The 14,477-nt window shown below is 42.0% G+C and overlaps 2 protein-coding genes across 2 annotated transcripts; both read right to left on the reverse strand.

Moving 5' to 3' along the window:
- Positions 1-1,330: 1,330 nt before the first annotated feature.
- SSTR2 (somatostatin receptor 2) lies at positions 1,331-8,042 on the reverse strand. Its single transcript, XM_036756692.1, has 2 exons — positions 7,912-8,042; positions 1,331-3,216 (listed from the first exon to the last, which is right to left on the reverse strand). The coding sequence occupies exon 2, from the start codon at positions 3,111-3,113 to the stop codon at positions 2,004-2,006; it is 1,110 nt and encodes a 369-aa protein (XP_036612587.1). The 5' UTR covers positions 3,114-3,216; positions 7,912-8,042; the 3' UTR covers positions 1,331-2,003.
- Positions 8,043-13,174: 5,132 nt separating this feature from the next.
- LOC118848752 (60S ribosomal protein L18a-like) lies at positions 13,175-13,705 on the reverse strand. The gene has a single exon (XM_036757765.1). The coding sequence runs from the start codon at positions 13,703-13,705 to the stop codon at positions 13,175-13,177; it is 531 nt and encodes a 176-aa protein (XP_036613660.1).
- Between the last annotated feature and the right edge of the window lie 772 nt (positions 13,706-14,477).

Below are 14,477 nucleotides of genomic sequence, written 5' to 3' on the forward strand. Positions count from 1 at the left end.
ATAAAATCAATGTGCTTCTATTTGGTAGGGTCCACATATACATACAAGACACCTAGATTGTTGCGTTTGTCCTTCATTCTCAAAGAGGACCATGACATCAGGGAAATGATGACATGACTTGCATTTGACTTTGATTTGAGTGAGGGAGGGCTGTGCAAGAGCACCAGCCTTACTTTCTCCTCCAGAGCCATGTGGGTCCAGTGGCCTGATATTCACTAGGATGACTGGAGATGGCCAGGAATGCATTGGGAGACCCAGGCCCTTTTAGGCTAAAGTCTTTTCAGGTGCTCACTGTGAGTAACAAGACACCTAGAAAACGCTTATTGAATAATTCCCAGAAATGATGATGTGTACCTAGAAGTATATTTCTTAACATCCAGGAAGACATTAATGTTCTATGAAGTGTGCATTGTCTATTCTCATTATCCTCTGTGGAGGAAAAGGCCAGACATAATTATAGGGGCACAAATTACCACTGATAATATCAGAGACTAGAATTTTTATGAGGTTGGTTAAATGGCCTACATATTTCTGGTGGAAAAGGTGCTGGTGGAAGTGATACCTTGCCCTCTATAAATACACACATACAGAGTAAAGTCTGATCTATTGGCTGGTGTAGGGTGGTGTCCTATGGACATAGTGCTGCTGAGCCATCAGTATGTATTAAAAGGATCATTTGCTTTTCATGATGTGCTTTAAAAACTCCTCTGAAGAGACCTTTGATTCCATTTCCTTTTATTTGCATTAAGAAATCACATCACTTCCCAGATACCAGCCTCAAATCATGTTGACTATACTCTGACCATCATGCCCACAGGAACCTCAGAATGAATCCCTGTAACTACCTGGGACTCTGATAGGTGAGATTCTACTGTATCTTGCCTGGAACCAGTCGGGTTCCTCATTTCCCGGTCACCAGCTCCAAACCATGCTACTGTGTCCATAGCCTTTCTTCTATCCGCATCCTTTCCAGCACCCCGTGGGGGTTGTTTTACCCCATTAGAATGTAGGATCTTTGAGAACATGGACTGCTTTGCTTGTTTGTGTCTTTGACTCCCATGCTTGGCCACATAGCCCTTAATAAACACGCTATGTATTTATCTACCAATTTGCCATCTCTGGCTGTTGTGACAATTTCATTGTTTCTAATGTGTATTTTTCTTTACTTTATTTTTTATTAGTTTCCACAATAAAAGCGATCTCCATAAGAATCCTGATCCATTTTAAGATTTGCTTTATAATGTCCACCCCCACCCCACCCTCACTCCCAGTTCTCTAAATTAAAGCAACTTAAGATGGAGAAATACAGTACTCTAGCAAAGATGGGTTTGTCTTGATAAATACAATAATTAACAACCACTACTGCTTCAGTTCACTTGAATAAATAAATAATCCGTGGAGTATGTCAGACAGAACATGTGAACATATGTTCTGATTCTTCCAAAAGTTTTTGCTTTTCCATTCCTCGGGCTTAAAAATTATTTGCCTGAACTCAGCAATGTGTTACATATCTGTGTACATTTCTTCACTTGATATCCTCTATATTACATACCTTATCTATGGGAAGCATGTATACACAAACACAAGGAATTGAGGTGATAACTATAAAGGGAATAGCTACAAATATGAATATAAATTTGTAGGATGCAAATATTCATATAATAACGTGTGGTCACATAACATATTTGAAAGACAAACACACAGATACAGATCTCTTTTCTTGATGAGTCTCAGCATTCCTGGAAATCATACCCAAGTAAAATCCTTTTCTCTCTATCCACACTTTGAACAGCCTTCCTGCATTTGAATTGTTCCCTTTTAAGTGCGGAGGTAACTAATTTAGTGTATCATTACCATGTACTCAGACAAGTAGGTTCAAATACTGTTCTCTCATTAGGACTCCCTCAGAACAACTGTCTTCTTTCTCCAGGAAAAGGCTGTAGTAGATGGGAGGAAAAGAATATAGCCAATGGGTAGAAACATAGGAGGTTCTTAGAGAAGGTTCAGATGCTGGTCTGGAGGTCTCCATTGAGGAGAGTTCTCTGCGTCTCTGTGGTCTCATTGAGTCGGGACTTGTCTTGCTTGCTGTCACTTCTCTCCCCATCATCTGCGCCACTTGCCTTGACCAGACAAAGGACATTCTGGAAGCTCTTCTTGAAGTTGTCAGACAAGAAAGCATATAGAATGGGATTGGCGCAGCTATTGGCATAGGTAAGTACCACTACAAAGTCAAACATGCCTTTGAGGGCTGGAGTGGGCATGATGGCAACCGAGACTGAAGAAACATTAAATATGTAGAAGGGGAGCCAGCAGAAGATAAAGACAGCTACCACTATTGATACCATGCGGGTGACCTTCTTCTCTGACCTTTTCCTCTTGGAAGAACCTACTCGGATTCCAGAGGACTTGACCTTGATAATGATAAACAGGTAGCAAAGGCAAATGATTGTGAGGGGCACCAGGAACCCCAAGATGAAGGTGTAGATGATGAACCCTGTGTACCATGCCCCAGATTCACCTGGCCAGTTGATGGTGCAGCTGCTTCTCCCACCTTGGTTGTTCCTGAGCCCAGCATATATCATGATTGGCAAGATGACCAGCAGGGAGAGTCCCCAGACAGCCACATTAATCATCTTGGCTGTCTGGGGTCTCCTCCACTTGGCTGACTTAATGGGGTGGACCACAGCCAGGTAGCGATCAATGCTCATGACAGTCAAGCAGAAGATGCTGGTGAACTGGTTGATGCCATCCACAGTCATAACCACCCGGCAGATGGCCTTGCCAAAGGGCCAATGGACCAAGGCGACTTGCATGGCCAGGAAGGGCATACCCAGCATGAAGAGCTCATCAGCAATGGCCAGGTTAAGGATGTAGATGTTGGTGATGGTCTTCATCTTGGCGTAACGGAGGATGACATAAATGACCAGCGTGTTACCACACAACCCAATGATACAGACCAAAAAGTAGATGAAGGTGAGAATGGCATTGCTGGTCTGGTCATAGTATGTCTCTGTTTTGTTTGAGTTGTTTGCAGATGCCATTGACCCATTAGGGTCAAATAAAGGAGATGACCATATTCGACTCCCATTGGGCAGCTCAAGCTCCAGATCCATGGCTGCTCTGTAGCAACGGCCTACCTCTAACCAGTTCAAAGAACTTGAAGTGAATCAGTTTTCACCTTAGAGGATCCTGGAGGCAAAAGACAAATCGTAGCATCTAGAAGGGAAAAGGAAAACTGACCCGTCAGCTGATGGCTATTTATTTCTGGTGCAGTGGATAGTCTATTGGACCCAGTCAGAAAGACCTGAATTTAAATCCATCCTCAGACACTTACAGCTGTATGGCCTCAAGCAAGTCAATTAGTCTCTGTGTGCCTCAGTTTCTTCTTTTAAAAAATGGGGATAATAATAGTGCCTCACCACCCTGGGTTGTTGTGAGCATCACATAAGAGAAATTTGTAAAGCACTTAACATAGTAGGTGCCATATAAATGTTAACTATTATTATTATTATTAAGTTTATGCCACATAGTTGTACCACTATTCTAAGAACTTATGCAAGATACTTCAATAGGAAAAAAAATTATCCCTTGAATATAAAGGTAATACTCCTGAACTACCAGTGGTAACAACTGACTGAGTTGATAGTGAAGCTGGGGTTTTGTTGAGCCACCTCTACATTCCCTTCCCATTTTATAATACAATCATGGAAAAGTGCTTTTATTTGTGTGAAGCTAATAGGCCCACAGGCAACTAGGTGGCACAGTGGATAGAGTTCTGGGGCCCACAGTCAAGAAAACCTCTCTTCCTGAGTTCAGATCTGGCCTCAGACACATAATAGCTGCGTGACCCTGGGCAAGTCACTTAACCCTGTTTGCCTCAGTTTCCTCATCTGTAAAATGAGCAGGAGAAGGAAATAGCAAACCATTCCAGTATCTTTGTCAAGGAAACCACAAAGAATTGGACATGGCTTAAAAAAAAGTGATTCAACTGACTGGGCCCTTACTATAGAAGTTCACAAAACTTGGACAAAATGTCAACTCCCTGCTCTGAAGGGGATGGGACACAGAGTCCCAGCCTTCTTGCAGTAAGGAAAACCAGATTGACCTGAATGTCTACTTGGGAGACCCTATTAAATAATAAATATTGAACAATAATGTATTATTTTGGTTTGTTTGCATTTCTCTAGACCTGCTTATGCTGTGAATCTGCTTATAAAACTATCATGAATGTTTTAGCTTTCTTCACATTAAAAAAATGGTATGTTGGGGTTTGTTTTTTTGTGGGGGAGGGATTGATCTCATTGTCTTTATTTTTCTATTTATAGGATCATAAATTTAGCACTGGCTGGAACCTCAGGAGTGATTTCATCCACAACTTTTTGTCTTACAAATAAGGGAAACTAAAGCCTAGAAATTCTAAGTGACTTGCCCAAGGTCTCATCGGCAATAAAGGGCAGAACTAGGAGATGGACCCAGACCTTCTGACTCCAAATCCAGCACTCTTTATGCTACAATACTTTATCTTGTTTAGTGTGTTGTTCCTCAGTTGTTTTCGGTCATGTCTGATTCTTTGAGACTCCATTTGGAGTTTTCTTGGCAAAGATACTGGAGTGGTTTGCCAGATCATTTAACAGATGAGGAAACTGAGGCAAACAGAGTTAAGTGACTTGCCCAGGGCCATATAGCTAGTAAGTGTCTGAGGCCAGATTTAAACTCAGGTCTTCCTGATTCCAGGCCCAGGAACTCTATCCACTACATCACCTAATGCCCCCTCTTCTAGTGTGGTGAACTGGACATGAACTGGAAATCAGAAGGCATGAATCCTAGCCTTCATGCTGAAGAGATCGTGTGATATGGCCTGGAGAGCTGAGACCTGGGTTTGAATTATGTCTGTCACCCTGGGCAAGTCATAGTCCACAGAGTAATATAATAGATGGAGTGAAATGAAAAAGAGCAATAGGAACTCTGTCTTGTGAGAGGTGGGGCAGCTAGGTGGCACAGTAGATAGAATGCTGGTCCTGAAGTCAGGAAGACTCATCTTCATGAGTTCAAATCTAGCCTCAGGCACTTACTAGCTGGGTAACCCTGGGTAAGTCACTTAACCTTAGTTTGCCTCATCTATCAAATAAGCTAGAGAAAGAAATGGCAAACCACTCTAGTATCTTTGCCAAATAGGGTCACAAAGAACCAGAAAGGACTGAAAAGTGACTGAACAACAACTTGTGAGAGGTGGGATCAGTCAAAAGGAACTACTCACGGGCTGACAAATTAGGGACTTGACCATCGACTCTGAATGGGATTAAATAACTTTCCATGTAGGTTGCTTTCATGCCTAGAAGACAATGATAACGGTACAGAGAAGTGAAATTTCACCTGCCTGGGCAGTTTTTCTGAGACTTGAGTTTTACATAAATGATATATTTATTCATGAATAACTAGGAAAGCTTAGGTAGGACACAAACAGAATCTAGAAACCAGTGGACTTGGATTCGCTTCCCCCTTTTGCCCTCACTTTATTGTGAGATGTCAGGAATGTTCCTTAATCTCTCTGGTCCTTAATCTCTCATTGCCCCTGCATTTTCATGAGTGGTAGTTTGAGTTTCCAGTGAGCCTTTTTGCAAAGTGCTTTGGAGAGTCTTTTTTTTTCAAAGTTGCATCAAATTAAGAAGAGGATGAAAAAGTGGATTTTAGGGAAAAAAAACTGGAAGAAAATGGCTTTTTTTTCTCGGGTTACTTCCCTGGGTTATTGCCCCTTTAGTTTGGTTTTATTTTTCCTCTCTATCCTTGCAATTTATGGCTCAGATTTGTCATATCCCTAAATGTGCTTAAACAACCAATATGCTCTACCAGGCTCCAGCTTATTTTTCAGAGTATGTACATAAATGACTCCATTTTAATGTCTTAATGAGACCGCTGGGGGGATGGTCGGGGTGATAGAGAAAGAGCAAGGAGAGGGTCTGAAGTGTACACTCTTGTCTCAGGTTGGGTGTAGCTCATAAAAGAAGGAATTGTATGAGATCCTTAGTCATTTCCTTCTGTAATGGACTGAAAAAAATCATTGGAGGAAGGCTGCAGTGGTAAGGGAGGGGTTAGAGTCTTTCTAATATGTAGGGGTGAAGGGGCAAGGAGATGGGAAATCCAGTTCCCAAGTCCCACATAGAAGAAATGAGCTTGCATTGGGCTACATTACTCTTTTTCAAGAAGGGTTCAAGACCTTTATACACAGATTCAATGCCTTCTACTTCTCTCTTTTTCCTCTCACAATATCCAGCGTGGACCTGGACATAAGGTAGGTGGCTGAATCAATTCTTTTTTTTTTTTTTTAGTTCAATTGAAATGAAATATATGGAAGAATTTTTTTTAGTTGTGTAAGGCTTTTTAGGCACCAAAATGGATAACTGGTGGCTCCCTCTAGGTTCTGCAGCAAGGATTGTACCAAGAGTAAGGGGATTGTGTTCTGATCATTCCACCTCCACCTCCCACCCCAAGGCAGCGTCGAAGTAAACCAGTTCTCTTCTCTAGGAGCAAGAGAAACTGCATGGGAGATGGGGAAAGGGAAATAGAGATGAACGGCTAAGGAACCTTTAGAGTTGCTTTCCCTTAAAGACACTAGAAAGTCTAGGAAATGCAGGACCGGCACTGACTAGAAAAAAGGGTGGCTGGGAAGAACAGAGTTCCTCCCCCCCCCCCATTAGTAGACAAAAACCTCTTCCTTTCTTCCTTCTTTCTTCTCTTAACCCTTAGGTTGCTTCCTTTCTGGGCGGGGATGAGGAGAGGAGGAGAAAGAATGAAGGAGGAATATACCTTATGTGCATCCCCTAGGAAGAGGAGTGGGGAGTGTGGGGAAACCAAGGCAAGCCCAGCTAAAGAGGTAGCTGCAGACTGACGGTGCGATTATGGCAAAAGCTACATGGGGGTACGAGATAAGGAGAGGGGAATGGGACACAACATGGGTGAACCCCGCTTTTGACTTCTGCAAGGGTGTCTGCTTCTCTCCTCCCAATCTCCGTTCTTCCCAGTTTCCAGCATCTCCAAACCCGGCAGGGATAGCTGGTATCATAGCATCCTTAACTGGAAGGGACCTAGGAACCTTCTCATTTCTAAGGGCAGTGTGTGTGTGTGTGTGTGTGTGTGTGTGTGTGTGTGTGTGTGTGTGTGTGTGTGTGTGTTGGTGTAGGGGTTGGAGTAGCTCAGGTTACCTTCCCTGACTCTACTGCGCCTAAGCTACTCGGAGCCCAGAGGAGGCTCGGAGAGGAGTTTTCACCTGTGGCATATTCCACCGGAATACTTATCTGGAGGAGGTCATGGGGACTCTGTGTGGGGGCCAGGGGAGGAGGTCTTCTATGGTGGAAATTCTCTCGACGTACTGAGGCAATCGAACTCATACTTGAGCACACCCGGCTACAGCACAGACGGACGCAAAATCCGCGTCTCACACCAGGACCTACGACCATACACATACGCTCCCCGCAGCTATTCAATTACACAGAAGCCCCCAATGAAGAAAAATGACACACAACACCCCCCCCACACACACACATACACATACAAGCGAACGCAAGACAAAACACCCAGATCCTCCAATGCACTCAAACAACCACAGATCGAGCACACACAAATGGACACACACAGAGATATAAACGTATACTGTAAAACAACACCCAGGCACAACATTCTCACCCAACCACAGATCCTGCACACACACACACACACACACACACACACATATGTAAAGCAACAGACCGAGGCACTCTTACACAACCACAGATACTGTGCGCACACGCACAAACACAAATACAAAGGTATGTAAAGCAACACATCCTAACACTTTAAAGCACTCACACAACTACAGATTCAGCACACACGCACACACACACACACACACAAACGCACACTTTGCTATGTTTTCACCTTCGCTTGGCCAGCTCCACTGGTGCAGTTCGTCCTCTTGCTCCGCTCCTCTGGTCCCTTCTTCCTTCAAGTAGGGGTCCCCGGAGTAAACTGGAGCGGAGAATTCCTTCTCTGCGCCGCACTCTCCTGGTTCGGGGGGGCCGTAGCCTACCTGCTCAACCTCGCACCTTCAGCCAGCGGGCCACCGGACTGAGCTCAGGCAGCTGCGTTCTGCAGCCCTGCGAGCAGATGGTGGAACCCCGGGAGCTGGTGCTTTCTGTCTCTGTGTGCGCGGGTGTGTGTCTGTGCGCCTGTCTCTCCATCGCTTTCTCCCTCCAAGCCCGACTCACCCACCCCTTCCCCACGTTACCCCTCCCTCTCCCCTAACAGCTGCGTCACACCAGCCTGCGCTCCGCCCACCTCTCCCAGTCCTTTGGGAGAACCTGCAGGGGAGGGCCAGAGAAGCAGAGAAACCAACCTAAAGCTGCTTGGGAAGCCCCCGAACAGCTAGCTGGTCGGTGATCGAATGAGGAGACCTGTCTGCTGGAAGGTGAAGAGTTAATATATTTCTGGATTCCCCAATAGCAGTTGCCAGAGGACCACTCTAGAGTTCTCCAAGATTTGAAGTAACCTGCTTGGTTTGGTGGGTTCCGAATCAACACATTTCTGACTGATTTGGGTTAGGAGAAACAGAGATCTCTGGAGGGCTGGCCTCATCAGTCAAAAAATGTTGCATTATTTGTCTGTGTACTGCCCTGGGTTTAGTACACTGATTTAGGGTTACTTTCATCTTCCGGAATTGCCAAATGTAAGCACTGCCAGCAAGCCCAAATATGCCTTCCACAGATGATACACCTCCTGTATCTTTCCTTTATTCATCAAATCGGAGATACTTCTACCAAACCACTGTTTTCCCACTTACTGTAGCTTATGACTATAAAGCAAAAAGACAGCTTTTCTTAGACGGCTCACGGAAAGCTGCTTCCTTATTTTTTAATCTCAAACTCTTAAGTTCTTGATCTCTGGATATTTTCTCTGAATCCCCTTCATTTCTTGGGGAAAAGTACGGGAGAATATTAAAAGGTAAGAGTTCGGCAGCACCTAATTTTAGTGAAATTAAAAAAGAAATCTGGTTAATATCCCCAAGGTTCATTAGGTAAATGGATAGCAGAGTGTCTCCTCCTTGGAATAACAGTTACTAGGTGAAATTGCGAACTGATTCAACCATCCTTTAGAGTATTTGGAACTATGTCCAAAGGGCTATAAAACGTGTTGACCTAGCAGTCTAGATCTATATCCAAAAAGAGATTTTTAAAAAACCAGAAGGGAAAAGGACCTATATGAACAAAAATATTTATAGCAGCTCTTTTCTGGTGGCAGGGAGTTGGAAATTGGGAGGGTGCCCATCAACTGGGGAGTGACTGAACAAATTGTGCTATGTGATTGTACGGAAAACTATAGTGCTATAAGAAATGATAAGTAGGATGCTCTTGGAAAAACCTGGACTTACATGAGCTGATTGAAAGTGAAATGTACTATGTGCAAATAACAGCAATATTCCTAAAGATTATCAGCTGTGAATGACTTAGCCATTCTCGGCAATCCAATATAACTCTGAGGGACTTATGATGAAAAATGTTATCCATTCCCAGGCAAAAAGCTGATAGTGTCTGAATACAGATTGAAGCATTTTTTAAAACTTTCTTTATTTTTCTTGAGTTTTTCTCTTTATATTTTCTTTCACAACAATACTAATATGGAATTTGGTTTTGCATGACTTCACATGTATAATCTACATTGAATTGCTTACCTTCTTAGTGAGGGGAATGGGGTTGGAGGAAGGGAGAGAATTTGGAACTCAAGGTTTTAAAAATGAATGTTAAAATTGTTTTTACATAGAACTGCAGAAAAATACTAAATAAAGAGTTTTTTTAAAAAAGAATAACAAGAACTGACATTTACACAGGACTTTAAAGTACAAAGCACTTTAAATACATTATCTCATTTGATCCTCACAACAATCCTATAAGGTAAGGACCACATATATTTTGGGTTCCATTTTATAAATAAGGAAAATGAGCATTAGGGAGGTTAATGACTCACCCCATGTCAAGCAGCTAGCAAGGGTCAGACTCAATTTGAACCTAGGTCTTCCTGATTATATTGCTTTCATTGTAGACTAGATTTACAATCTGCAGCATCCTGTCTGGTATGCTGTTGTTCAATCTGTCACTTTAAAATTAATTGGAAGTAGGTTGATTGAGCCCTAAAGATGGGCATGAAGGAGGGGTAATGAACTATAATTATAGGTGCAGGGCAGGTAAGTGGCAAAGTGGATTGAGCACTGGGCTTGAAATCAGGAAGACTTGTCTTCATGAGTGCAAATCTGTCCTCAGACACTTGCTAGCTCTGTGACCCTGGGCAAGTCACTTAACCCTGTTTGCCTTGCTTTCCCCATCTGTAAAATGAACCGCAGAAGGAAATGACAAACTGCTCCAGTATCTTTGCCAAGAAAACCCCAAATGGGATCACAAAGAGTCAGAAATGACTGAAAATGGCTCACCTAAATTAACTATCAGTCAGATAAGTGGAATTACATATATCAGACAGATGCTTGGAAGGGAAAAGGGCAGATTTTGTGTTGTCATTATGAGGCTTGAATGGATATTCCAGAGCTTTGAAAACTGTCAAACTAACACCTAATAGAGTGATGATTGATTCGGTGTTGCTACTCAAGGGCAAATAACCTAGTCAATCGGGTAATCAGCTTGAGGAGGAGAGCTGCAGAAGGAAAATGTTCCAACTTTTCAAGCATAATCAGTAATTAATGTTCATTGAGCTCCTTTCATTTAGAGAGCCCTGTGCTGGATGTTGGGAACTGGGTAAAATTTTTAAGAAGTGGTCTTTGCTATTGAGGTACAATGTACTCATAACAACATTACCATAGAATGTCTTACCTGGGAGGGGAATTAGAGATCTTCTAGTTCAATTATTGTTATAGTAAGTTTTACAAATCGCTAGCTAGCTGGCTAGTCTCCTCTGATCCTTGTGTGAGATAGAGAATATAGAGATTATTTTAGAGATTCCATTTTGCAGATGAAGAAACTGAGACCTAGAGGTGGAGTACCTGCCCAAAGTCATTTAGTCAATAACTGGCAGAGCTGGGGTTTGAACACTAATCTTTTGATTCCGCAGCTCTTTCCACTCTGAGCACAGCTGAGCTGAAGAGTATGACTCTGCATCTATCCTAGGGTACAAGGATTCTTAGCCTTTTTTTGCCAATGGTCCCTTGGGCAGCTTGTGAGCACCTTCTCAGAATAATGCTATTAAATGAACAAAATAAATAGGATTACAAAGGAAACCAATTATACTGAAATAAAGTTACCCAAATTTTTTTTAAAGTTCATGGACATTAAGAACCCCCAAACTAGAGAGACTACTGTTCTAATAACTACTTAGATTGGTTTCTGGTATGAGTGGGAGCAAATGAGATTCAGGAGTCTTCCACTCTCCTCTTGATTCCCTTCCCCTACCTGTAGCTTCAGAGGTTTTTTTTTTTTTTTTTCAAATAGCTTCAATCACCATGAATCTACAAAAGAAGTTAAGTGACTTCACCAAGGTCACATAGGTAGTAAGTAGCAAAGCTAGGATTTGAACATTGGTCCTCTGACCCAAATCCAGTGCTCTGTGCATTACACCATTCTGGTTCTAAATAGCTTAGTAAATAACTACCAACAGTTTATCCATGGCTACTTGTTGTGACCCTGGGGAAAAAATAAATAAAACTAATGTTGTTTCCTGGACTATTAGCAAAAAAAAGATGTGTTGCTTTGTGGAGGATTGAGTGAGTGATTGTCTCAAAAACTGAAATATTAAGATGAGTGGAGAGGGATTAGACTTGTTTTATAGAGTTCTAGAGGAAAAAAAATTAGCACAGTTCTTGTGGGAATCAGGGTGACTTTGGAAGGAGGAGCTGGCCACAGTCTCTTCCCTGTCCCCTTTCTCTGGCAATTTAATCAGAAATGCCCAGCTAGAATATTTAGCTTACTTTTTAGCCCAGGGGCAATATAATGGCCCAGAGGTCCATATGGTCCCTTTCTTTACTTAATGGAGTTTATATCAGAAGAAAATTGCAATAGCTCAGAGCCCCCAGTTAGGAAAATTCCTAACATTCTATCAGAGTACTTTCTACCCTAATTTTATTTTTTCTTTATCTCTAGTTAGTAAGTGGTCTCTTTGTATTTAAGTCCCCCTAAAATTTAAGAACTAAGAAATGTTTAGGTAAAAGAAGTAAGTTGAGTAAATCGTGGCATAGGTTACTGAACAGGCACAGGGAGGTAAAGTTGTTACCAGAGGGAGAGAATAGTATTTTTTTTTGGAACATCCCTCAGTGTTTTTTTATTTTTAATATTTTTTCCAAGTATATGTAAAAACAACTTTTAACGTTTATTTTTTAAAATTTTGATTTCTAAATTCTCTCCCACTCTCCCTCCCCCCATTGAGAAGGCAAGCAACTTGATATACAGTCATGCAAAACATATTTCCATATTAGTCATGTTGTGAAAAAAACAGACTCCCCGTCAAAAAAAACAAGAAAAATAAAGTTTAAAAAAATATGCCTCGATCTGCATTCAGATTTCTTTCTCTGGAGATGGATAGCATTTTTCATTGTAAGTCCTTTGAAACTGTCTTGGATCATCATATTGCTGAGCATCATTAAGTCGTTCATGGTTGATCATCGTGCAATATTGCTGTTACTGTGTACATTGTTCTCCTGGTTCTGCTTGCTTCACTTTGCATCAGTCTATATAAATCTTTTTTAAACCATCCTGCTCATCATTTCTTACAGAACAATAGTATTCCATCACAATTTTCTACCACAACTTGTTCAGCCATTCCTCAATTGGGACATCTCCTTAATCTCCAATTCTTTGCCACCACAAAAAGAACTGCTATAATTATTTTCTGTATATATAGGTCTTTTTTCCTTTTTTAATCTCTTTGGGATATAGACCTACCAGTGGTATTGCTGGGTCAAAGGGTATGGATGGTTTTATAGCCCTTTAGTTTAGGCAGAGTTCCAAATCAGCTCACAACTCCAACAGTGCTTTAGTGTCCCAATTTTCCCACATCCCCTCCAACATTTGTCATTTTCCTTTTCTGGCACATTAGCCAATCTGATAAATGTGAGGTGGTACCTCAGAGTTATTTTATTTTATTTTTTTCCAATTGAGAAATATATTTAAATAGGTCAAATAAAACAGGTGCCTCCTTGTCTCTGCACTTAGAAGAAGGTGTTGGACCTCTTGGTAGTAAAGCGTGGTTTGTGCTGGCGATGCAGAACTCTGTGGGGCAGAGGGAACTTCATTTTGGAATCATAAAACTGCTTGACTGTGGGCTGGTGGCACTTGCTGGCAGGAATTTCTTCCACTTTCATGATCTGGATGGAGTGGGCCCGGGCACAGTGACGGGCTGCCATATCTCGGTAGCACTGAGTGACAGCACCAGTGGTGATCAGGTCCCTGTACTCCCTGTACATGTTGTGGGTCCCACTCCTGGAATCATAGCGCAGCCAGATGCCAAAATTTTTCACCCTAAGAGGGGACTTTTCAAAGACCTGTCCACAGTAGACAATTTTTCCAGGAGGCTTTTTCATCTTTTTCAGCTGAGAAACGAAGTACCAGAATTGAGACTTTGCTACAACATGATTAGGAGCAAAGATCCACATCCGATAAAGAGACTGCACTGAACTCTTGGGAGTAGGCAGGCAGTGTCCGACTACCTTATACTCTCTCAGAGTGTCCGAGGCCTTCATGGTGCTGCCGCCTCACTCCCCACCAACCCACAAAAGCCTCAGAGCTATTTTAATTTACATTTTTCTAATCAATAGTGATTTAGAGCAGTTTTTCAAATAACAATAGATAGCTTTGATTTCTTCTGAAAATTGCTCGTTCATATCCTTTGAACATTTATCAGTTGGGGGATGACTTGTATGCTCATACATTTGACTCAATTCTCTACATATTTGAGAAATGAGGCCTTTATCAGAGGAACTTGCTGTAATTTTTTTTCAGTTATGGTTACTATGTATTTTCCTCCATCCTATTTCCCCGTTTATGCTTCTCCCTCCTCAAAAGTGTTTTGCTTCTGACCACCAGTTCCTGCAATCTGCTCTCCCTTCTATTGGTTTCCTCCTCTTCTTTTATCCCCCTTTCCTACTTCTTCCCTGTGGGATAAGATAGATTTCTACACTTAACTGAATGTGTAAATTATCCCCTCTTTGAGCCAATTCCAAATGAGGGTAAGGTTCAAGGTAAGTAAGGTTCAAGTAAGGTCTGCCACCACCACCCATCTTCCTCTCCGCTGTAAAAGCTCTTTTGTCCCCCTTTTATGTGAGATAATTTACCCAATTCTACCTCTCCCTTCTTCCTTCTCTTAGTGTATACCTCTTTCTCACCCCTTAATTTTATTTTTCAGCTACCATCCAATCAGAGTCAACTCACACCTGTGCCCTCTATGTACACTGAATTCTCAAAAGTTAAAAAAGTATTATCTTCCCATGTAGGAATGTAAACAGTTTAACCTTA

The sequence above is a fragment of the Trichosurus vulpecula genome, chromosome 4, assembly GCF_011100635.1.
Source record: "Trichosurus vulpecula isolate mTriVul1 chromosome 4, mTriVul1.pri, whole genome shotgun sequence".
Classification (NCBI taxonomy): domain Eukaryota; kingdom Metazoa; phylum Chordata; class Mammalia; order Diprotodontia; family Phalangeridae; genus Trichosurus; species Trichosurus vulpecula.